Below are 22,790 nucleotides of genomic sequence, written 5' to 3' on the forward strand. Positions count from 1 at the left end.
CTTGTCTAGTCTAAGTTCTACAAGCTTTTACTATAGATTTGTGTTTATGTGCATCTGTTTATTTGCAAAGAGACTATTCGTTAAATTTGACAGGCTTCCACCAGCAGTACTGTCGCTGTTGTTCTGTTAGCACCACCACCACAGTCTTCAGTGGATATGCTTTCCAGAAGCATCTGAAACTGCCTTTTTGGAAGAACTCGTAAGAGGAATTCATTACTGCCTTCTTTTCACATTACACTTGCTGTAAGTAGTAATTAATTTTTGACCTCTCCAGAGTGCTAGAAGGATGTGCTGTTTGTGTTACTGTTTAACAAATGAGTAACTGCAGAGGAGATCAGATGAACAGAAGCGGCCATGAGAAGGTACGTCACAAAGGTCAGCTACCGTTCTTACTCCACGCAAAAGTAAAGGACCAAGGGATACCATTAAATTTACAAAGACAGTAAGTGTATTGCTACTACAATAAACAGCCCATAATTCATATACAAGCCTCATTGTTTTAAGTTATCACTAAGACTGAGCGCTTAGTTAAATTAAGATCAACATATTTAAGCAGGTAAGTATGAGGTTTAAGCAAAGTGTGAGGTCCAACCTGGAGCCAGGACAGCCTTGAGAAGCTTCTCACTGGGGGCCACCACTGTAGCCCACCCCCAAATCAAAATGCAATGCCGAATAACTATCTAGCCACCAGAGGATAGTGTACGGCAGAAAAAAAAAATTCTTCAAAGTCACAACTCGCAATTTATAATTTATTTCTACTGTCTTCTAATACACTGGGTACCGGACCCAAAGTAGACTAGGCTTCGGTCAGTGATTAACCAGCAAGGAACTTGCCAGCAAGAAGGGGCAACATAATTTATTAAAGCAAAGACAAGCTTAATGCAAGCTGTTATCTTAGTCGTTAGCCTAGAGAATACATTAAATTCTTTCTCCTGGTACTTATATTGATACTGTTTTACTGGCTTCTATGGAGGACCAGCAAAAACTTTGAAAAGGGACTGAAAAGTTGATATGCTTTGAGTTAGGAAGAAAAAAAGAAAATACTCAACAGCAAGTGATATTAACAGCATGTTTCAAAGCTCTCAAATTCAGATGCTATGCACGTATTTCATGGAAGAGTTCAGGATGGCCAGTCCATTGAGTTTCCGCAGTTGAAAAATATGCCTGAAAAGACAAGAGAAAGCTGGGGGAATAAGACGACTACCAATAAAAGTTTTAAGCTTCCACTGCTCTGCTATGCATCATGCTCAAACTGTCAAGGATGTTTAATGCTACATTTGATAAATTCCTCCTAAAGTAGCATAAGAAAGAGTTTCTGGATTACTTTTCCCCACCAAAAAGGAAAATGAAAGTTCTAAATAATACATGACAACTGTTCAAATAGGTGGCATTTCAAATTAACAAAACTAAGAAAATAAGGTGTTTCCCTTTTCTATCTCTGGAGTGTTTTGAAAGTCTCAGAGCAGATACTTTCTCTACCACTCATCTGGTGTCTCCAGCAGAAGCAAGGTACTTAAACTTTTGGAACCTAAGCATTATCCCTTGCTTTCTGCAGTGGCTCAGGATGTATATTAACAAGTTGAACTCAGTTCCTCTGCAATACAGTTCAAGATCCAGTTGACAGTTTGCATCTAGCTAGAGCTTGGCATACTCTTGGCAGGCAGTAGCAGACATTCTTGGCTGACATTTGTACTTTTATTTTGCTCTCGTTATTGCTCTGACCTCTACCAACTTATAACATCACTCCTCCTTCCATTCTTCCAGCACAGGTTAACATCAGAAAGGAATGCAAAATGAGCTCTTTGAAACATGTTAGACAGACAACTAACAACACAGGAGCCCTAAAGCAGAACTGTGGGGACAGTACCACAAGTAGGAATTCCAGCTAGAGAAAGAGTAATAGATTTCATGAACTATTTATATAAGCTAATCACCCACCCTGTACCTGCTTGCTCTAGGAATAGAATCAACTTACATTGGTCAGTTTTTCAAGACTTATCACCCAATAACAACCAGATGGTGCAGGAGACCAATATTCTTTTTCACAATACCTTGGTTCAGCAACACAAAGCTTCCCGAGAGCAATTGCTGCATTCTCCTGCACTGAAGTTCTTGTAGCATCACCACCAGCATGTTTCAACAAAATCATCACAACACTGGAATTCAGTAAGGACATCGCTGCTCCAGGAACTGCAAGGCACTGGCCAAGGCAGAAAGCAGCATTTCCCACAATCATTTCATTCTTTGAGTCCAAGAGCTTCAGCAGCACACTGAACCCTGGGGGAAAGATTAATTGTACAGAATGCACGCAGATTTCTTCAAGTAGCACTGATATTTCTCTTGTTTTTACCTAAACTATTAGCAAGTGAGCACTGTTCCATGTTGGGCATTTTTCTAGAAAACCGAGAGGAGTGAGGGAATTTCATAGCAAGGTTCAGGATTCAGGATGCTGTCTCAGCTTCACCTGCCCAGATGTCTTTCTCACAAAACTGAATCCACACTTGAAGAGGTTCTTTAGCATGGAGCCTCTGTTTCTGCATTTGTTTAATATTTCTCTGAAACTGAACATGTGACACTTTTGCTGATCAAGATCTTGTACTGGCCTTGCACCCCACCGTATGAGCTGGGCAAGCACAGAGCAGAGCCTTTATAGGGCCAAGCTAAACGTCTTAAGACAGAAATGCTGCTGTGGAAAGAACAGCTGAAAAAAAGAAAGATTAATAAGCTTGCTATTATATCCTTAGCTGAAGTAAAGCAGCTCAGCTCATCTACCTCTGTAACCTACACTAATGTACAGCAGCAGAGTATTTTGTCTATTCTCTTGACAAAGAGTTGTCTAGCTCTTGCTGGTATCTGTAAGCAGCAGCAACATCTCAGGCTACAGAACCTAGAAACATTCAGATAGGCCACTTTCTAAATTAAATACAGCCATGGCTTTCACATGCATGAAGTTTCCTTGGGGGTTACGTAAGTTTGCTTTGGTTTTCTTTCATGGCCCCATCTGTTCTTCCAGGTCACATCCCACCTTTTCTGCTGCAATAGTATCTTCTGAAAAGGCAGTGCTGCTCCAGATAGCAACAGTGGCTGGTGCAGAAGCTGAACTAAGTGGCCCAGCTGGAATGCAATTTAATGTCATGGGACTACAGCACGATTCCAACAGGTTCCTAGCAATAGGCCAATGTCTGGGTTAGCAAACAGATGACAAAAATAAGGAATAGTGACTTCTCACAAGATTAGTACCCACAAGATTAGTTTTGGAGGAAAGAATGAGAGTGAAGTGTTATATATGAAAAATTAAAGCTTCATCTACAGATGACAGTGAAACTAATACAGGGTGCATGAAAGGAAGATGATGCTCTGAGAGGCTTTTAATGAGTGAAAATCCTTAGGGTTCAAGTTGAACTACGGGAACTGACAGCTTCTTGACAGGTTTAACCATTTAGATAAAACTTCAGTATTCTCTGTTGTCATAACATTAGCATTAATTGAACTGGGATTTTAAAGCAATCTAAGTAGTGTTATACCGCATGGCTAGAGTGAATATACTTGAAAATACCCCAAGACACTTGGTCTGATATTGTCACTATCTCCATATCCATTTCCTTTTAATACCAGGCCAAATACCCACATTTAAATGGAAAGAATTTATAAACAGCCTCAACCTCTGGAAATAAGGAGTCTAAATGCAGTTTCTTATTTTAGCTATTAACTTCACAAAACACAACCCAATTCAGTTACAGTTTACAAGCACTGCTTTCAAAATACACATACTTCTGGCCCTGAAAAAGCACATCAGGCCATTTTACTAGGCTAACGTGCAGTTTCTATAACTCAGGCTCATTATCTGATGTGCCTATTTCCAGCCACACAGAGCTAATGCTCATTAAGCACTATTTCAGGAGGTAAAATGGCACATTACTCAGAAAACATGGCTAACGTCTTGCAAGAGTAAAACCCAGTGTTCAGTTCCATTCTAGAGGGAAAAAAAGTAATTGGATGATACTAAGATTACATCCCTGCATTCAGTATTCAATTAGTGAAGTTGTCGCTTACTTTTATCTGACTTCACTAGATCTTCTTGAGCCTGTCTGTTACTTCTGGTGCAGATGGAAAGGGTCTTTATACCGTAACTGGATGTGATCTCTCCTCCAGCCTGGATTTGATTAGAGTAATGCACACGTTAATAAACACACAGTTCGTACCCCAACTTACTTAAGGTTACAGAATAGCTCAGCTACCATGGATATAGTTAGGTATTCCTTATGCCTACGCCCAAATACCAAATTAAGGCCTCTGTTAAGTATGTATCTCAAGATGAACACAGATTGAAAATGACACAAGAACCATCTCTTTCCTGCCCGTAGCAAGCATCCAAAATTCCTTGAATGTCCGGAGCCCAATTCCTTTCCAACTATTAACTCCTCTGATGCTTGCTAGTTCCAAGAGCCAAGCTGAGTGCCACAAGCTTTTTTGAGACTAATTTTATAAGCATCATAGCAAATCTGAGGAATCTACATCAGGCTGGGTGGATACACATTCTGCTAGATACGCAGCTATACAGCAAAACAGCGTCTACAAACTAACATATGCATAATTATTTGCTCCCAAGCTTGATTCAGCACTCACTGATAAAGAGTGGGAAGGGCTCCATTGCTTTTCAGTGGTCCAAATTACATCACGCCAGTTTTAAGCTTTAATCCTCCATCTGGGCCTGCAGTAGTGGATTCTTGAATTTGCAAGTCTCTGCAAGCAGAGCTGTGCACAGGCATCTGGCTCACACAAAAACAACTGAAAAATCTGAGCTATGGACCAGACTACAGAAAGCAGTCTAGTCTCCAAACTGGCTACCTAGGTTAAAATTAAGCTTGAGAGCACTGTTACAATGGACAACACAGATGCAGCCAGCGTGCAGCCAGAGTGACTGTACAGGTCTTTTCCCTAGGAAAAGGGGGCTAAACATAGGGGCAACTATGGTTTTCTTAAGGGACAAGAGAAGCAGAAATAAAGTGATTTTTGTTAAATTAGTTTACTTTCAAGAATTTGATCATCTTCTTCACCACCCCTTCTTTCACTACTTCTTCCACTGCCAAGGAGGATGCTGGCAGGATGCGACTTAGCACTCCAATGGCTCTCTTAATTAGAAAACCGTGTGAGAGAAAAAAAAAAAAAAAGAATGTTTATTTGCCTAGACAACTGTAAGGAGTTTTCAAATTATTTTGTTTTTACAGAATAAAAGCAAAGTAATTAAAGTGATAAAAGGAGAAATTTACAGAAATATAACAAAGAACATCTTTAGGACGTGGCCTTTTTATTGCTTACTGGAAACTGAACTCAGCACAGCTTCTAAAGACTCAGTGTAGAGCGAGATGAGACCAAACTGATATCAGGACAACTCCCTGTATGTTTATTGATTGAAACAAATTTCTAGCAGAAACCAACCCAGCACTGCTGGTACTGAGTCAGGTAAAACAGATCAGAACGATTCATGTGAGTTCAGAGAGGTGCAGGGACTCTGAGTCCACATGTGTTCCTACCCACTTGCCTTGAATAACAGCTATCTGTGGGAGTTACACGCCATTAATAGGAGCACAATCTCCTAGGTATGATTTCTATACGAGAACAGTAAAAAGCAACAGCTGCTAAACAACCAAATCATTCTTACTCCTTTGCTTCTAGATCAGTTTTATATTGAAAACCATCCTAAGGATGAAATGATTTGTAAAAGCTTCTATTAAGTAGCTTTCAAGCGAGCATCGAGAACCCCTTGCATCAAACAACGTAAGAAACTGAATAATATAACTGGTATATTAGTTCTTTACTAGTAAAAACTATGACTGTTTTAGGCTTTGAAGCCTAATGTACAGACTCGCACAGGGCAGCAGTTTGCACTGAAGTGTTCGGGTCAGTTCAGCTAATGCAATATTTTGTTAGTCCGTAGACAGCCCACTTACTGTCACAATCCTTCCATCCTTATCCCCAAGGAGAGACATGCACCTGCCACTTATGTGCACAGCAAAGTCCTGAAACAACAATGTGAAAAACTCAGGTCCAGCTGATTTCTGAGAAGTGTTAGAGCAGAAATGGGTTAACAGACAAAGTACTCTACAATAATGAATCCAATGGAGACCAGGACACACATGGCAGTAAGTTACTAACACTTCAGCACCCAGATGTAACTTAAGAAATTCTTCCTTCGTGATGGGATCCTTAGTTTTAATTAATTTTGAAATGTGCCAAACACGTAAGAATATCCCATAATTGAAGACTTATGCCAAACAAAACATTTATACCACTATGGAAAGGTACTATATGTGCTTTACACTGTATTTTTCTCATTACTGTATATATGAGGGATGGAGGGGTGGGGGAGAACATTTTCTTTTTTTTTTTTTTCCCCCCACTTTTTAGCTTATTTAAATTGTCAGCTACACTTAATGATAACTTTAAACATCAGTAAAATCCAAGGTTGGCAGTCTTTAAGTGCTTCAGCATTCTTGATGTGAAAGAGAACTCTACATCCATCTAACGCAGTCAAGCTTTTTCCCTGTACAGACTGCAAGGTCACAATATTCCATGATCATTCCCTCACCTATCCTAGTTGAATGTTTTGGTATCACTTCAGTGACTTGCATCAGGCCCATTTACAGTGACAAGGGAGGAGGATGCTCTAACTGCTCAAGCAATTCTGAATCTCTGAGGAAGTGATTCTAAGAACATTACCAAAGAATGTTCACAGATCTTGTATACCTGGATGATCGCATTTGATTCGAGTAGTAAATTCATCATTAGGCCCAGTACTGCAAACAAACATCCCTGGTATTTGAGTGTTCTGACATCAAAGCATTCATCCTGTGTACAAAGGAGAGAAGAGTGCAATCAATTCAGAGGTTCAGAATAGGCACTTCCCCAGTCTTCCATGTGTGTACTTACATGGTGCATCTGCGTTTCCCTGATGCACCATGAACAGGAAGGAAAAATCCTGTGAGCACCAGAGCTAATGATGCCTTTCTGATACAGATGCATTCTTGTATTTATTTCACTTTGGTATCTAAAGCCATACACTCCAAACTTCTGATGTTTAGGCAGTCAACGACATTGTTTCCCACCCTCTGAGTTCTTTAGTTTGGTGACTGAGTTCATACCGCATCCTCATCCTGAAAGGGACCACTTACAATAAGGGACCGCTCATTCTCCTCCACCCACCTATCGATCCACAACTTGTGTGAACAATGGACCACTCTGAGACCTTCATTTGACTACCAGATTTGAAAGATCTCAGTCAAGGGTTCAGAGCTATTAGGGGAGGCAGATAAACATGATCACACAAGTGTGATTTCCACAGGAGATAGGGCTGAAAACACTATTCTAGGGAGCTGTCAAGTTTCTTTACCACAAGCTTTAGGCATGCTTGCCAGCACTCTTTGGACTCAGCCATCTGCATTCGAATGACTACATCTGCACACAGATTCCCCATTATGCCAATGCAATGGGCAAGGGCTGCCTGGTTCACCAGCTTGGCAGAGGTCTAAAAAACAGAAGTGTGAAACAATAAATTAAGAACAAACGACAAGGAAACAACAAATATGCGTTCCTATCCCTCAGGCAATGGAAAATGGGATTCCAGAACCTCTCTCACATATGTTAAATCCTAACTGTCCAAAGTTGGCAAATCACCCTCATTTTCACAATGAGCCTCCCGATGACATTTTAAGAGTCTTGGGAAAAACTGACTGGCTTCTGTGGTCCCTAATCTGACTGAGTATTTCCTGCTATCACTTAGGTCACAGAACAGAAAAGCCTCTGCTGCAGCTGTAACTCCAGTGAAGTATGTTCAACAGGAGAAAGCAACAAGATACATAAAAATACTATAATGATTGCATTGCCTTGGTGCTCGTTTGGAGAAGTGGAAGTATTTTACTTTCCAGATATAGCTGCCATTCTGCAACAGAATCAATCTTCCTGTTATCTTCCCTCTTCCCGAGCACAGGTTTCTGTACCAACAGTATTGTAAGTGTGTAGTTTAAATCAATGATAACCAGGAAAGGAATCTGAACTACTAAACATCTTTACCTTGTGACCTAATGTAATCTCTTTACCTCGATCTCTCAGATTAGAAAGAAACAGAAAAAGTCACTATCTCAGATGTGACCAGCTGGTAAGAGTGGATTAAAGTCACATTAAGGAGAACGTAGCACAAAGCTGAGGGTGAAATCCTGGCCTGACAGATTACCAGTGGGAATCCACAACCAAGTCCAGAGGTTTCACTGAATATAAAACTACTAATGTCTAGAAACTAAGCACCAAGTAACGGAGACAAAGAACATTTTCCTGAGAAAAGTGTATGACAAAACTGGATTTCTTATACCTACAGAACTAGAGACTACTGCAGTTCTACCACAGAGGGGTTCCGTCTAAAAGCAACTGGCTATAAAACTGGAAAGAGGGGTGAGAAGACACGTTACACAAAAGTAAAACAGAAATAGAGAAACAGATCTTTCATACCAGCAACTGGGCGAATAAAGGTAAAACAACTGTGGCAAACATGACACGACACTGGGTTTTGAACCTGTTGGGGGATAAAGACAGACATATTTGGCCACTACAGCTTTAGACAAAAATGACAGATAAAGGCAATACAACAGCAACATAAAGACAAGGTAAACATCAGACAGCAATGTACCTGACGGCAAAGAAGTCCAAGAGTCTCTATCACTAGGCTCATTTAGTACATTTCAGAGTACAACTTTATAAAAATGAATTAAGAAATTTAAGTTACCCTTCCTCTTCAGTTAAATCAGATAGTATGTTCATGGCACTGCTAGCCCTGGCATCAGTGCTGTTGACAAACGTCATCAAAATCTGCAGCCACCTGTTATTAAAAAACCAAAAAATTTATGTCAGCTTTGGTTTAATTGTTAAAGATCAAAATTGTATTTTAAGTGTACCAACAGAATTTATCATCTTAAACTCCTTTGTGTTCAGTAGGATTTTGACTAAGCTGGATACACAAGGCCCTCCAAACATAGTCACCTAACTGCCATTAGAACAATATTTTGGCACTAGATTCTCTCACAGTATTGTCCCTCCTTCCACGAGTACAATGATTTTAACTGATATACCAATTTCTGTCAGCATTAGAACATTTCTTGAGCATGTAAGCCTCACAGACATTTGAAGCTAAGCTGCTTCGCTGCTGGAGAACATCTTAGAGACAGACGAGTAGAATGCAAGTCAGGACCAAGAACACCGTCAGCACAGCCCAGTAATGAACAGCTTCAACAGATTGTGAGAGCCTGCAGGGAATGTCAGTGTTGATGCTGGCATGGCTTAAAAGAACACGCTAAGCAAACCCAACAGTCTTTGGAGGGGTTTAACTAAAAAGCTTTACAGTAGCAAAGAAAAAATAATCTCCTGCCTGAATAAAAAAGCATCATACCATTCACCTTTTGAGCTTTTGGAGTAGTGCGTGCTTGTGCCCGTGGGATTTGAACTGCATGCAATTCACAGGACCTCAGCTGTGAACCCATAAGCTCTGTTGAACAGTAAGACATCTGCAGACATGTGCTGGGGTTTCCAGATGCTCCTCTACTGAGCTGAAATTCTCTGCCACTCTTCTCCAACGTTGTAGCACAGTAAAAGATTCTACAGTCTCATTTCTTTTTGATGATGAGCCCAACTGCTGAGAAACTCAATATCTGCAATTTTACCTTCTGAACATCCTAACTCTTTTCAAGCAGTCAGGCCCAGGAACTCTTTCAGAAGTTGACAGAAGATTTTTCAGACGCCACAGTGATATTATCTGCCTTTTTAAAGCATCCTCTCAGATGTGGCTCATTTATTTAACCTTTCCTCCAAGGAAAAATGTCTCTGGATTAATGTTGTGTACAACATAGTGAAGTGTGTACAACTGTTGGAGAATCTTTTCTGTTCATCCATTATTTCAAACCATGTTGTGCAAACCAGTAAATTCAAATTTCTCCTCCACTTAACTCTAGCAGGAAATAGCAGGGTAACAGGATAGAGGCAATACTGTTGTTTCTTTCTCCACTCAGTGAGTCGTGGTAACAGTGAATAATCATAAATACCAATTATCAAATGGAGAGAGTCGCAGCTTGAAACCATGAGCTGTTAAGAGACAACAGCGTAAGCTCCTGATTGAGTGCTAGACAAACACACACTGGTTTAAAGAAGGTAACTATGCCACACAATTACAGGTGCATCCTCAGGAATAAGCCCTTTCTACTTTGTTTCAGGCATCTGCAGATACAGGTACTACAGATGACAAAGTTTTCCCCATACACCCAACTTTTACTTTTGCTTGGCTAGGCCTAACCCTCAAGGACAGAAGTCTCAATGTCATTATGTTCCTTTCAGAAAACCTGTCACCTTGGTGCTAGTGGGATGAGTTCTGAACATGTGTCAACCAAACACCTGTGAATCCCGGCATTAAGGAAATTCTTCAGAGGTATAGGTAGTATTTATTACTTGGTTAGGTCCTGGTGCCTGACCAGCAGTCTCCTCCCATTCTCATGCTCTGAATAAAGAGAAATCAGTGCCAGTGTCTCCTTTTGGATCTCCAATACCCCAGAAGAAAGCAGTTTTGGCAGCTGTGCATTCACATCAGTGTGAGTCAATAGAAGATGCTGATTTTCGTCTGAAAAAAGAGAAAATCTAAGAGCAATGTCACACAATGGCATCCCCATTACTCTCATTTTTTTCTCCTAGGTGCTGATTTAACAGGTTTAACGTCTTTATTTCATCTGCTAACATGCTCATTCACTCTGCTGTGTTCATCCTACATAACACTCTTGCAGAGCATTGGTAAGGCAGAACACCCACTAATCTTCTCTTCTCTCAGCTCCATTACTTTAACACATACATTGGTGTTTGAATTTCTACTCTCACTAGCAACATGCTACCTTCGCAGACACCAAGTGCTTCTTCAAACACAGAGCCGTCAGAACTGCGAGCACAAAGTGCTCCTCACTCTATCAGCTGCCTGCAAACTGCTAGGGTCTAGGCTGCTCAGGAACAAACAGGTAAGCCACACAAGCCTGAACATTACTCTGTATTTACTGCTAACTACCTATAGGCAGAATATAAAATGGGGTTTGCCCTTACCCTGCAGCATGAATATTCTCTTGGGCATCAGGTGGATCCTGATACAAGTCACAGACACTGACACCAAGCACTCCATCTTTTCCCTGTGTGGCACTCTGCACCACTTTATCACCCACCACCACCCTAGCCTATTTCTCATCTGTGTGTATACTCCCTAGAAACAGAGACAAGGGCAACCTGTCCAATGACTACTGATTGTGAATGCCAAATGAATTCAGGCTTCTCTAATGGCACTTCTATAAAACATTGCTTTTCGCTGGCATAACTGCTTTAAAAAAAGGAAAAATTATACAAGTGATATTATCTTAAGAGTAGCAATAATCACAGGGAATTTACTTTCCACCCCTTCAGTAGACTTAAAACGCTCACAGCAATAGACTGAAAATTTCATCTCATGGTGCACATAACTGCTAAAATTGTGCTTGCTACTAGCAGTGTACCACTGACACTTGCATCTGACCTGTTAAACTTCATCTACAATAAGGTTTAGACCCAAGTGCTCTGGGAAAATGATGTTCATGCCAAACAATAATTTTAGACATAGCAAGTGCCATATTAACAATACATTAACAATGATTAATGTTGATTACATAGTTTTACCATTCCCAGCGCAGACAGCTTGCCAAAGGATGAGAAGAGAAACAGATAGATCCACTTCAGCAGTGTTTTTTTCTCTCTGCACAGAAGCCCCTAAATTAGAAAAGTTAGATTGTAAGAAGAGCAAAGGACAGATCAAACAGTTAGCTCTTTGGCTAAGAAAACCAGCAAAGCCCTATAGAGATGATGATGTGCCACATGAACACTTCAGCTCATAAGCTCAAACCCCAGCTCATTAGCTAAACATTTTTAGGACTATCAGCCTTGTTTTCCAGAAGACCTCCCCTGAGATCAGATTTATGATCGACTAGCTCTACCTTCAACACACAGACCCTATACAGGCATTGCACAGCACAACAGAGGTGACAAATTCAGTTCTGCACTGAAATAGTTGTGAATAGCCAGGGCCTAAAAACTTTGTGCAAATTTTGAAGTGCTTCACCTCTTAAGTCTGTTTACAGCCAACACCCAAAATACTGATGAAACCTAAAGAAGTCTCTATGCTGCAGTCCCACTGACAACCTTAAAGAATAGCCCTCTTGCCCTGTTCAACCAGATCATGCTGTTCTCAACCAACTGTGTAAAACTTTCAAACTGCATCTTTTGCATGTCTCATTTCCATTATCTAACTGAACTTGACTCAAATACACATTTAGATAAGAGATCCCTCTAAAGACAAAGTTCGTAAAGCAATACAGATAAATATTGGTCAGGTTTGTTTCTTGATTACTGAAATGCACTATAATAGCAGTCAAGAAAAAACAGCAGCACAAGACACAGGTCCCCAGAGATGATCCTCTTCCCTGATGACAAGATTAGAGAGTTTCACAGATTACATTACAGAGCTATATGGCCAAATATTTACTGATAGCAATTAATAACACCAGGGAGTCTAGGCAGGTATACTTAAAGCAGCTAAGTGCTTTCAGATGTTCTTTTATATTAAGTTTGTAAAAAAAACCTGCCCTCACCATGAAAGGTAGGGTAACTGTACAGAAATAGGAACCAGAAGTAGAAATTCATTAATTCTGTTCACTGCATCTAAGAGAGTACTGTTCATTTAAGAGTCAGTATAAGTCAGTCCATTCAGACATTAAAATCTGTTATTACATTATCTTTTGATCATTCCATCTGCATTTCAAGAGGTGATTGTGTTTCTTGAAACCAATATTTTCACTTCCTCATGCTGTAACACCCTACTGTTTTCCTTTGGAGAGCTCTTACCGTCTTACAATCTCATTGTCTTTGAGGATACTGAATCCATTGTTTGTTCTAAATAAAGTTTGCTCAGTGCCTGAAAAATGTAGAGATAAACAAATCAGCTCTATGATCCATCTGGCTAATGTATCACTGAAGGCAGACTCCTGCTCTTCTATAACACAGTGTTAAAAGAAAAGGTCACTGGATCAACAGCTTTGGGGAATGAACATCATTAAAGGAGCGGAAAAACTCCAAGAATGATACTTGAAGTAGAAGCAGCTTTGAAGCTGAGGACTGCTCTAATTCATGCCTGGTGCTGTAAAGAACAATTGACTTCAAGTTAAAGGCTTTTTAGGAAGACTGAAACATGAGACTGGCTTTGCAAATCAATATGCTTTAACAAAGAATTACGAATAGCTCTAAAGAAATTAAACAGCTCTTCAGGGACCCAAATCTGTAAGAAGTCTTGACAGCTCAGCTATAACATCAGTCTAGATCTAAAAAAATATGTGTAAATATTTACTGGCCATAAATTTTGAAATATCAAACACTGCTGATTTTATGTTTTAAATATAGGAATAGTCTTTCTTGTTCCTTTAAAAACTACTCCACTTGTATTCATCTACTTGGATTACAACTACCATGATCAACAACCTTTGCATCAAATACTTACAGCCTTTCATGGCTCCTGTCAAAAGTCTGATCCCTCCTGTATAGTAGAGGATATTCTGGTCAGGCCTATCAAGTTTCTGCAGCAGTTCTTTTATGGACAGAGCAGCAAGCTTTCCAGACTCAACCTCCTTCATTGCTCTCTCTTCATCTTTCATTCTTTTCTCCTCCAAGTTTACCTCCTTCATGCAATCTTGGAAATCAGAAGAAAATCACGGCAGTTAAATGTTTTGATACGGTCAAGTTTCAAGTAAAAAACCAAGGTTGAGTCCATGACAGAGACAGCACTATCTTCTACATACAGATGTACAGAATGACTCACAGCTCTAGTGAGTGAAACAGAGCTTAAAGAAGAAACAATCAGAAACGAAAGCTGCGTGAAGAGACTCTATCAAAAGTTCTGAAGAGCAGAACAGCGGTTTTGATTAAGTTCCATCTTGATCAGAAAACAAAGGATGGCAGTGTAAAAATTTATACTCCTTACCTTTAAATAGGCTTTCCTTTTGAGGATCAATTTGCAAGATCTTCTCGTAACACTGCCTGGACTTAACAAAAAAAAGAAACGGGCTCTCAATTTAAGATAAAAATGGGAAGATGATATATCCTAGTCACAATCATCCTGTGCAAGCTAAAAAGTTCTTGGGCCACAGTACTTAAGTGTGAAAAATAAAACTTATGGAGACACACAAGTCAAAACTTTAATTATTCAAAGTGTAAGCTAAATATTATTCTCAGTCCCTACATCTGCCTGCTATTTCAAAGTAAAGGAAAATTTCAAGTACAAACCTAGAGACATACTAGTAGGACCAAAAAAGCAAACTTCCAGTGAGAAAACAGAAAACGAGCTATAGCATTAAAACTGCAGGAACTGTAACTGTCAGCAGGGATCAGCCATGTGCATCTTCTATCTTTAGCTTCTGTTTGTGCAATTTGCGTATCTTGAGTGTACGCTCAGAATTAAACTGATCACCAAGCTTGCAAGAGGAAAGACTCTTCTTCACAGATGAAGCTGCCAAGAACCCCTCAAGGTAGAATTTGATGTAGACTTGGATTGTCCATGCTCTACAGTTATTTCTGGTGAAGTAGTTTCTGACAGGATCAGAAATACCTTTGAGCTTGCCTGATCTCCTCTTCAGGCTCATTATTATTTTTGAAGATGAAGGGTCAGGTTTGTACTAAAACATCTTTATTTCAAGCTTAAGTATTTTTTTAATAGAATGTTCCATTATTTTAACAGTATATATGCTTCCATTAGGTTTTCACACACGAAATGCAGAATTAAATCTTCTGTTTGACATTCATTTCGCTAGGATCTTGGAAGAAAAATTGTATCACTTACTAGCATCTTTCATCTTAACAGTTCACTTAGCTTTAAATACTTAGAGATTTTTCTTATCCACAGGTGACATGCAGTCATTTCTTAGTTACATGCAGAAACGCCTGCTGCACAGAGAAACTCAGGATAAAAAAGCAAAACATGTTTTACTCAATTGTCTCTTTGAGGGAAATGTAGTCACTGCTAGTAGACTGCAATCACAAGAGTCTGCAGTACTTGACAAGAACACTCCTTCATTCTGATCCTTTTCAGAGATGAAACGTGGCACTTCCAGCACTACCACTTCCCTGAGCACATATTGTTAATATCAGTCTTGAACCACTTCAACAGAAGTGCTAGACATGGGATTCTCTGAGCATATACACAACCCTTGCAGACTCCCCAAACACTAACCCAGTCTAGACTCCTCACAGCACTGGTGTAAATCTTGCTGTCTCGGTCTCTAACAGCCAAGTAGTGACAAATTCCCACCAGATAAACTACGTATACTGAATAGAAAATTTCTTTTGAGGTTGATTAGACTACAAATGGACACAGTTACACAGAATTGTCCTCCTACAGTTTGTGTGTACCAAAGTAAAGGATATAGGCTATTTTACCAAGATGCAGAGAGGAGACTTGATTTATGAATTCTTAGTCTTTGAAAAGCACAGACAATTTCTCTCAAGTGTAAAGGCTCGACACACTTTCTTTCTTCCAGTTCTTAAGATCATAAATTTCTCCCTCACCCACATCACATCAAAAGCACAACAAAACATGGTCCCAGGACCACAGGATTTAGTCAACTTACGTCACTGTAGTGCTTAAGTGCCAGGTGAGCTTTCCCCATTAGAAAATAGGCTTTAATACATTTCTCATTGCACTGTGTTAAAAAAAGAAAATTATTAATTATGTGATTAGAAACCTTAAACTTTTAGTATTTTTTCCAGTCTTCTGATTAATAGTTACAGCTGCACAAAATAACTATAAACACACAAGAGGGTATTCATACCACCTCCTAGAGGCATCTAAAGTTTAGATGCTGAATTGTTACCTCTGGGTACCAACTTTCCTTCCCTATGCAAGGAACACAGGTTTTGGTCTGGTTAAAGGTGAGAACAGCTGGTGCCAATATCTTTCCCAGAAAACTGCACTTCAGGCAATACAAGCAGAATCTCATGCAATGTTAAGGCCTGCATCAACAAGTCTATAACCACAGAACTCCTGTAAGAACAAAATTTCCATTTGTCTTTTGATTTGTTCTGCCAGGAATGAAGTACGTACTCATTTTCATTCGCTGTGCACAAAAAAATCGTTGAGGAAACATCTAGCTCAACACTAACAGATCAGGTAATCTTTTCCAGATCAGTTAGGTATCAAAAATTCTGATTTCTTGAAATAATGCTGTCAGTATTATTAATAATCTGTTAATTGTGTTGTAATCATGGGCATCACTGATCTAACACAACTGAATCTGGATTCAGCTCTTTGCCTTTTTATATAATCTTTACCCTTCCCACCAGATCTGATCTTTGTGAGCTTAAAGAGACCCTTTTCCCTTTTTAGAATAATGGGCAACATGTTGTGTGCCAATGTGTGCAGTTAATAGCTTATTATCACTTAAACTTTTTAATTAAAAGCTCTTAAGAGCTAGAAAAGCTTCTGCACACAGGCAGTACTGAAATACTAACTACTTTATACTGTTCAAGTTAGCTCAGGAATATGTGCAACCTCACCATATTTTTTCATTTCCATTAGCAAGCTGTCTCAGTTACACACAAATCTGCCTTCCAGCAGCACTTGACCTGATCATAAAAGACAGAATCCTGATGTTACCTTTAACGCCCATTCACAGTCAGCAATGGCTTTTTCATACTCATGCATCTTCAGGTAGGCCTAAAATTAAACCAAGAGAGTCCATGCAGAAGAACTAGAATACTTCAAACAACTTCCACTAAATATTGTACAAACATTAGCTAATTACAAAAAATAAAATTAGGCTGTTGATTTGCCTAGCCATTCATTTTTGAAAGATAATTACCAGCTGTTTCTTAACCTGTCTTCCATCTCCTTGGAGTTCTTCATTTAGAATAAACTCACTAAACATTCAACACATGTGTATGGATTATACAAGGCAAGTAGAGAGTCCAAAGCAAACATTAACATCCTACAGTTGTGGAAGTGATCTCAAAAAAAAACCCAAACCCAAATAAACCAGTGCATTTAAATAAACCTATTAACTAGAATGATTCTTCCCACCCCACCCCCTTTATTCTGGAGGAGCAGGGTTTCACCTGTGCCATATTCAAGAGTAAGGAGGCACGAACACTCCCTCAGGAAGGACTAGCCACAGCAGAACCAAAGCTTACAAGGGATTCAGACACTTTGATCAAGAGAGAAGAACTTACACCTCTAATGATCTTCCATTAAGTTTGTAAAAAGATTAAAACCTTCAATCCACACTGTCTTGCTGTTAATTTCTAGCCACAGTAAAAACTCCCCGTTGATGATATGGCAGCAAAACAGAACTCATTAATTCCCAGTAGCGGAGGATACCCAGGAAAAACTGTTTGCTTCCTTTTTTTAAGACTCTCTGTCATGCAACTTATATTACCTTTTATGAAATCCAGTCAGGTAATAGAACAATCTTTTTGGGTTCTATCCTAGCAAAGTAACACTAACAGCAGTACAGTGGTAGCTCATTTCTACATGCTGACCTGTGCTCTGTTTGTGTAAAGTTCCTGCTTATCTTTCAGTTTTTCCAGACCTTCAGTGTATCTCTGAATAGCTATTACATAGTCTCCTTTCCTGAAGGCATCGTTTCCCTTCTCTTTCAGAGCTGCAAAACAACAGATATGCATTCAAAATAACATGTGGCTTTTATTTCCCCAAATGGTGACTGAGGAAACAGAGGCCATATTCTCCTGCTAGAATAATCATCAAAATTACAATCCAGCTCCACTGCAGATGTCTTCATTAACCATTATTTGCAAGGGACTTTTGAGCTCTTCAGTGCACGTGATCCCCATACATCTTTCAGAGGGAAAACTGAGCATTTGTCTTTGACCAGCCCAGCTCTGAAATACTTAAACTTGCTCGCTCCATCCCAAACCCCTATCATAAGGAGGACAGTATGGAGAAAAACAGGTTGCAACAACTCTGTGAAGTATATAACCCTGTTATATCCAGCCAATCAATGCTCTGGACAAGATCGTTGGTCTCAGACAACCAAAGCGCTGTCTCGGTGTGCATAAGAACGGCAATAACAGAGTAGTTCGACAGCCTCTTAAACCAGCCCAGTTCCTGCAAAGTAGTTTTTGAAGACATTAGCTAGAAAAGCCTTCAGCAATTACCATTTGCTAAGCGTTCATTTCTCCTCCTTTGTTTAGCTCGTTCTTTTGCATCCTTTTCCAAAGTTGCCAGAAAGACATCTTTGAGCCAGGATTGTTGGTAGTATTGTAGTTTAAAAGAAAAAAAGAAAGAGCAAGCTTCATTAAAATCAATCAACAGATGAGAAAAAAGTAATTCCTAAGGTACTTCCAAGTAATTTCTCTGCATTAGAGATAACATTTATATTAAGGGGACATTTCATCAATTAAAGGGGAACAGAAATGACAAGCTGGTACACATAAAGACCATGCTACCACTTGGGCTTTGCATATTTGCCTTAAAGCGTCTCATCTCTAGAGAGAAATGTGTTCCTTTTTAAAGTCAGATTACTAACTTCTTAGATGAAAGGCCAGAATATAACAAACTACACTAACAAACCTCCTACCTATGAACAAATACAGCCATATTGGTAAGATCCTTGGGTGTTTTCCTAGATCTGATTGAATTAAAGTCACTAGAAAAGTTAGATCCGACTTTGGCAGGAGTGGAATTAGGTCTTGCACGAAGTCACCACAATCCTTATTCCAGCTCTGCTAAAACAGATCAAAGAGATGCTAAATACTAGAGGGAGCACTGTCCTACCTGCATTCACTGCCTCTGCATTTGCCATGTCCTGAAAAAAAAAAAAAAAAAAAAAAAAAAAAAAGAGAGAGAAACACAGCACACGCATGTACACATACAGACATTTTAGTAAAACCCACAGCAGCAAAGGAACACGTGGTTAAGTTGTTCAAAGCTACAGCGCATCTGAAATATCCCGATTGATGCATACTGGGAATATCAAACTGACACTTAAACAAAGGATGGTAAGGACTTAATAATTTTTGACATTAATGGAAAGCTTCCATTTAGTTCTTTAACGAGGCAAATCACTGAAATTCAAACCCTACTGCAGGAATCACAGCCTACTGAAATTAATGACAGGGCTCTTGTGTCTTCACCTAGTTTTGCTCAAGTTCCTGAAGCGCAGCTAAAAGCTACAAGTCAGAACACCTCAGTACCTGCATCCAACTTGGATAAATCCAACAGAAGTATTTTGTGCTATTAGCACTGTTAAGACAAAGGCAACACGACATCAAGTGCCTCCCAATAAGATAACTAGTGAAAAAAATAAACTTATATTCAGAACATACTTGTAAGTATTGTTCAAAATTCTTCTCTCCTGGGCAAGGAATGTGAATTAGTGGCATTTAAAAGACCTAAACTGCATGCAGCTTTAACTTCAAAAGGAAAAAACCCTTACAGAAGCTCGTGTGTTGATGACTGTTCTGTTCACTGTAGTCTTAGTTTCTTCATCCTTGCTAGTTTCTTGATCATGAAGCCTTTTCTCTGTTTCAGCAATGGCTTTTTCCTTTACAGCTGGGTCTGTGGAGTTCAAGCCTTGCAGTAAATTGGCTAAAAAGAGATGAAAAACAGAAAAGAAAATAAAGATACATACACACATACAAGTCCAGTGATCCTGGAAGGACCAGGAGCTGTTACGCCTCTGACAACACATGCTTTTGAAAGCACTAGGATGGCCTTTCTCAATGGCAACGTTTACAAATACAACTTCATCTCACTTCCAAGAGCTACTTGCTGCTTCTGCATTATAAAAATGTCTAGGTTTATGTAAGGGAAAGAACGTTGTTTTCGCAGAACAAGACTGATAAGGGGAGCGATTCCCAATCATTTAAGTCTCTAGCCTACGGCTAGAAGATAAGCGGTCCTCTTGTCAACTGTGATGACCCAGTACTTGGAACTGGTTTTAGGGGGATGAAGCTACCGAAAGGCTTGGGGAGTCTGAACTTTCGAACTTTTCCTCTTAGTACGCTTGTGCGATGAGCTCATGCGTATTAACTTCTCCGCCCTGGAGAGAGCCCAGGTTCATTCCCATGAACACGCGATGTGTGACCAGGTACACGAGGAGGCGTGAGGGCAGGCGGTTCGGGAAGCCGGTACCCGCTGTGGTACTCAGCCAGTGAGGAACCAGGGGAGGGAACGTGTGGGCGGCAGAAAGCGCTAGAAACCATCTAACCACCCGGTGGGGCGCCCGGCCTTGCGAGAATGCAGTTAAGAAGTGCTTCAAAACGTATCCCGTCTGAGCCGTCGATCATTGGCAATTGAGCGTTTCCACCCGTTTAGAAAGCAACTCTTGGTATCCGCAAAGCCTCACGGCATCCGAGCTCCTACGGAGACTTCACTTAAAACAAACTCGGAACGAGGGGAGGGTGGTGGGCAGGAATCTACCTCTTTGCCGTTCCTTTTCCGCCTTTCTTTTACCTGCCCCGCCTTTTCTTTCAGCCCCCTCCTGAAGACAACGGGTATCTCTGACCGCCTCCCCACGCGCGGCCCTCGCCCCGCGGCACGCTTACTGATGTCGTCCACACGACGGAGGAACCCCTGGAAATCCAAATCCTGCTGCCGCTGCCCGCCGGCCGGCGCGGCCATGGCGGAGGGACCCGGGGCCCGGGCCGCCAGACGCGCGGCTATCGCGCCGTTGCTGTGGGAACGACGCCGCCGGCCGCGCTCCTGGCGTAGCGTCAGCGGGGGGGGGGCGTGGCTATGCGGACGAGGGGGCGGGGCCTCGCTGGCCGCCATTTCGCGGCCGGCGCCGGAGCTCGCGTCCCCCTCAGCCCCACCCCGCCCGGCCTCTGCAGCGCCGTCCCCGGCCTACAGCCGGCTGCCGGTTTCCTCCCCGCCCGCACGACCCGGGGCATCGCGGGGGCCAGGAGCTGCCACGGCTGCGGGTGGGAGCCGAGCTCCCCTCGCCTCACGGCGCGCAGCGAGGGGTCCCTCTCCCGGCCCCGCGGGCAGCTCGCAGAAGGCCGGTCCCCGGGAGGGGGCGGTGGCTCCCCGGTGGGAGGCGCACGGCCGGGCCTGCCCACAGACCGCGACCTAAGCGCCAGGGCAGGAGTTGCGCACCGTGTATGCGTGGCTGAACGTCACGCTGTGCTGAGCGCAGACAAGCAAATGCTGAGCACGTGGTAAAAACAGACCTGTGGAAAGCTCACGTCGACCTCCTCCTTTTGCAGATGTCGTTTGAATGCTTCTGTAGAGCTATGCTACCCTGGGAAAAAACGTCACTTTCTATATTTGCAATGTATCTCAGAACATTAAGCAAGGGACTTCTTTTCTTCCTCCCCATTACTCCTAGATCAAATCCCTTTGATGGCAAGTAGTGCTTGTATTTGTACTGCAGCAGAATGGCAGGCCTCCCAGGGGCTACAGAGGGCCCCTTTACCAAAGGCTTTCCAGGTGAGCCATGCAGAGATATTTATAGTGCTCTTAGTCCAGAGCTGGTAGAGAGCCATTATCTTCAGCCTGGCTTTCCTCACTTGTTTTCTGGCTTGAAATGTCAGAGAAATTCTTCACCAATTGCTGGCCTAAATACGCTGCTTTTCCTTCTGCTAACCAGGTCAGCCTTTGCCTTGAAGCCTGAACGTATGCAAACCAGAAGTGAGATCTGCCCCTCCCTCCTGCTTGTTGTTTTATCAAAACACACATCTGGGTTTGATTTGGCAGAGTGAGGAGGCAAGCTGTCCTGCTGGCAGCTAACAGCAGGGAGCATATCAGCAGAGGCACAGGCATATAATTTCTCCAAGGAGCATTTAAGATCCTTTTCATCTGGCTCGTTTAATGCCCAAAGTCATCTTCTGTTCATACACAGTGGACAGGAATGGGATATCATTGGCCAAAAATCAAGAGATTGGCTGAACCGAAGTTTAGCAGACCTACCAATTGGGACAGGCAACCTGAAGAAAGAAATGTGAATGCTCATCCACAACCAATACCTCCTAGCCCTCGTTGCTCTAATTTTTATACTAGATTTGGATTATTTTTTTTTTTTTTAAGGTACCCTTTAAAGACTGGAGCTTTCTCAGTCTTTCATTGGGAAAGAGAAAGAGCGGAGCCAGCAGAGGGTTAAACCCTCATTCAAAACGGACTCCAAGTTAAGGGGATCAGAGGGTCTCAGCGGCATCTGAGAAATGGCTGTTTGATAGCGACGATTTCGGTCTCCTCTGCGCTATTAGACAAAGGGGTATGTTACTGGGAGGGTGCTCAGGCCAGTAGTTTGCTGGGTCTGGGGGGGATTGGTGCCCAGGGAGGCTTTATGCCACTCCTGGGAGCCAGTGCAGCCCTTCCTGAGGCGGGACACGCAGCCTGTCACCAGTCGGACAGCCAGAGGGTGGCACCATCCTCAAGTACAAAAAGCAGCTGGCCAGCTGGGAGCAAAGCTGTGATTTCAGACTGTTTCCTGCTTTGTTGCCTGTGTCCCCAAAGCACCTTCCATGCTCCTGCCAGCCAGAGTTGTGTACTGCGAGTGCTGCCAAATCCGAGCTACCCACCCAGTTGTGCTGTAGATGCATTGTCTTTCCGGGTGGAGGCAGCTGCAGGAAAGGAAACACGAGATGGCTGATCTCCAACAGCACATGCAATGGCCCAGAGACATGTCTCAACTTTTTCAGGCTCTGAGGGCCAGCTGCCCTTGCAAGAGAATCCTTTACACCATGCGGCT

General features: G+C 41.6%; 1 protein-coding gene across 1 annotated transcript; it reads right to left on the bottom strand.

Annotated features, from left to right (window-relative positions):
- Nucleotides 1-735: 735 nt before the first annotated feature.
- On the bottom strand, nucleotides 736-21,096 carry TTC12 (tetratricopeptide repeat domain 12). Its single transcript, XM_033005560.2, is given in 22 exon segments — nucleotides 736-1,164; nucleotides 2,052-2,277; nucleotides 4,054-4,153; nucleotides 5,031-5,132; nucleotides 5,952-6,020; nucleotides 6,748-6,849; nucleotides 7,391-7,525; nucleotides 8,503-8,566; nucleotides 8,777-8,869; nucleotides 10,486-10,654; nucleotides 11,722-11,791; nucleotides 11,793-11,811; nucleotides 12,943-13,012; nucleotides 13,592-13,780; nucleotides 14,072-14,132; nucleotides 15,714-15,785; nucleotides 16,739-16,798; nucleotides 17,620-17,741; nucleotides 18,256-18,333; nucleotides 18,875-18,905; nucleotides 19,536-19,687; nucleotides 20,647-21,096. Coding segments are annotated over 22 exon segments (2,286 nt in total). The 5' UTR covers nucleotides 20,873-21,096; the 3' UTR covers nucleotides 736-1,088.
- Between the last annotated feature and the right edge of the window lie 1,694 nt (nucleotides 21,097-22,790).

The sequence above is a fragment of the Tyto alba genome, unplaced genomic scaffold, assembly GCF_018691265.1.
Source record: "Tyto alba isolate M040663 unplaced genomic scaffold, T.alba_DEE_v4.0 Super-Scaffold_32, whole genome shotgun sequence".
Classification (NCBI taxonomy): Eukaryota; Metazoa; Chordata; class Aves; order Strigiformes; family Tytonidae; genus Tyto; species Tyto alba.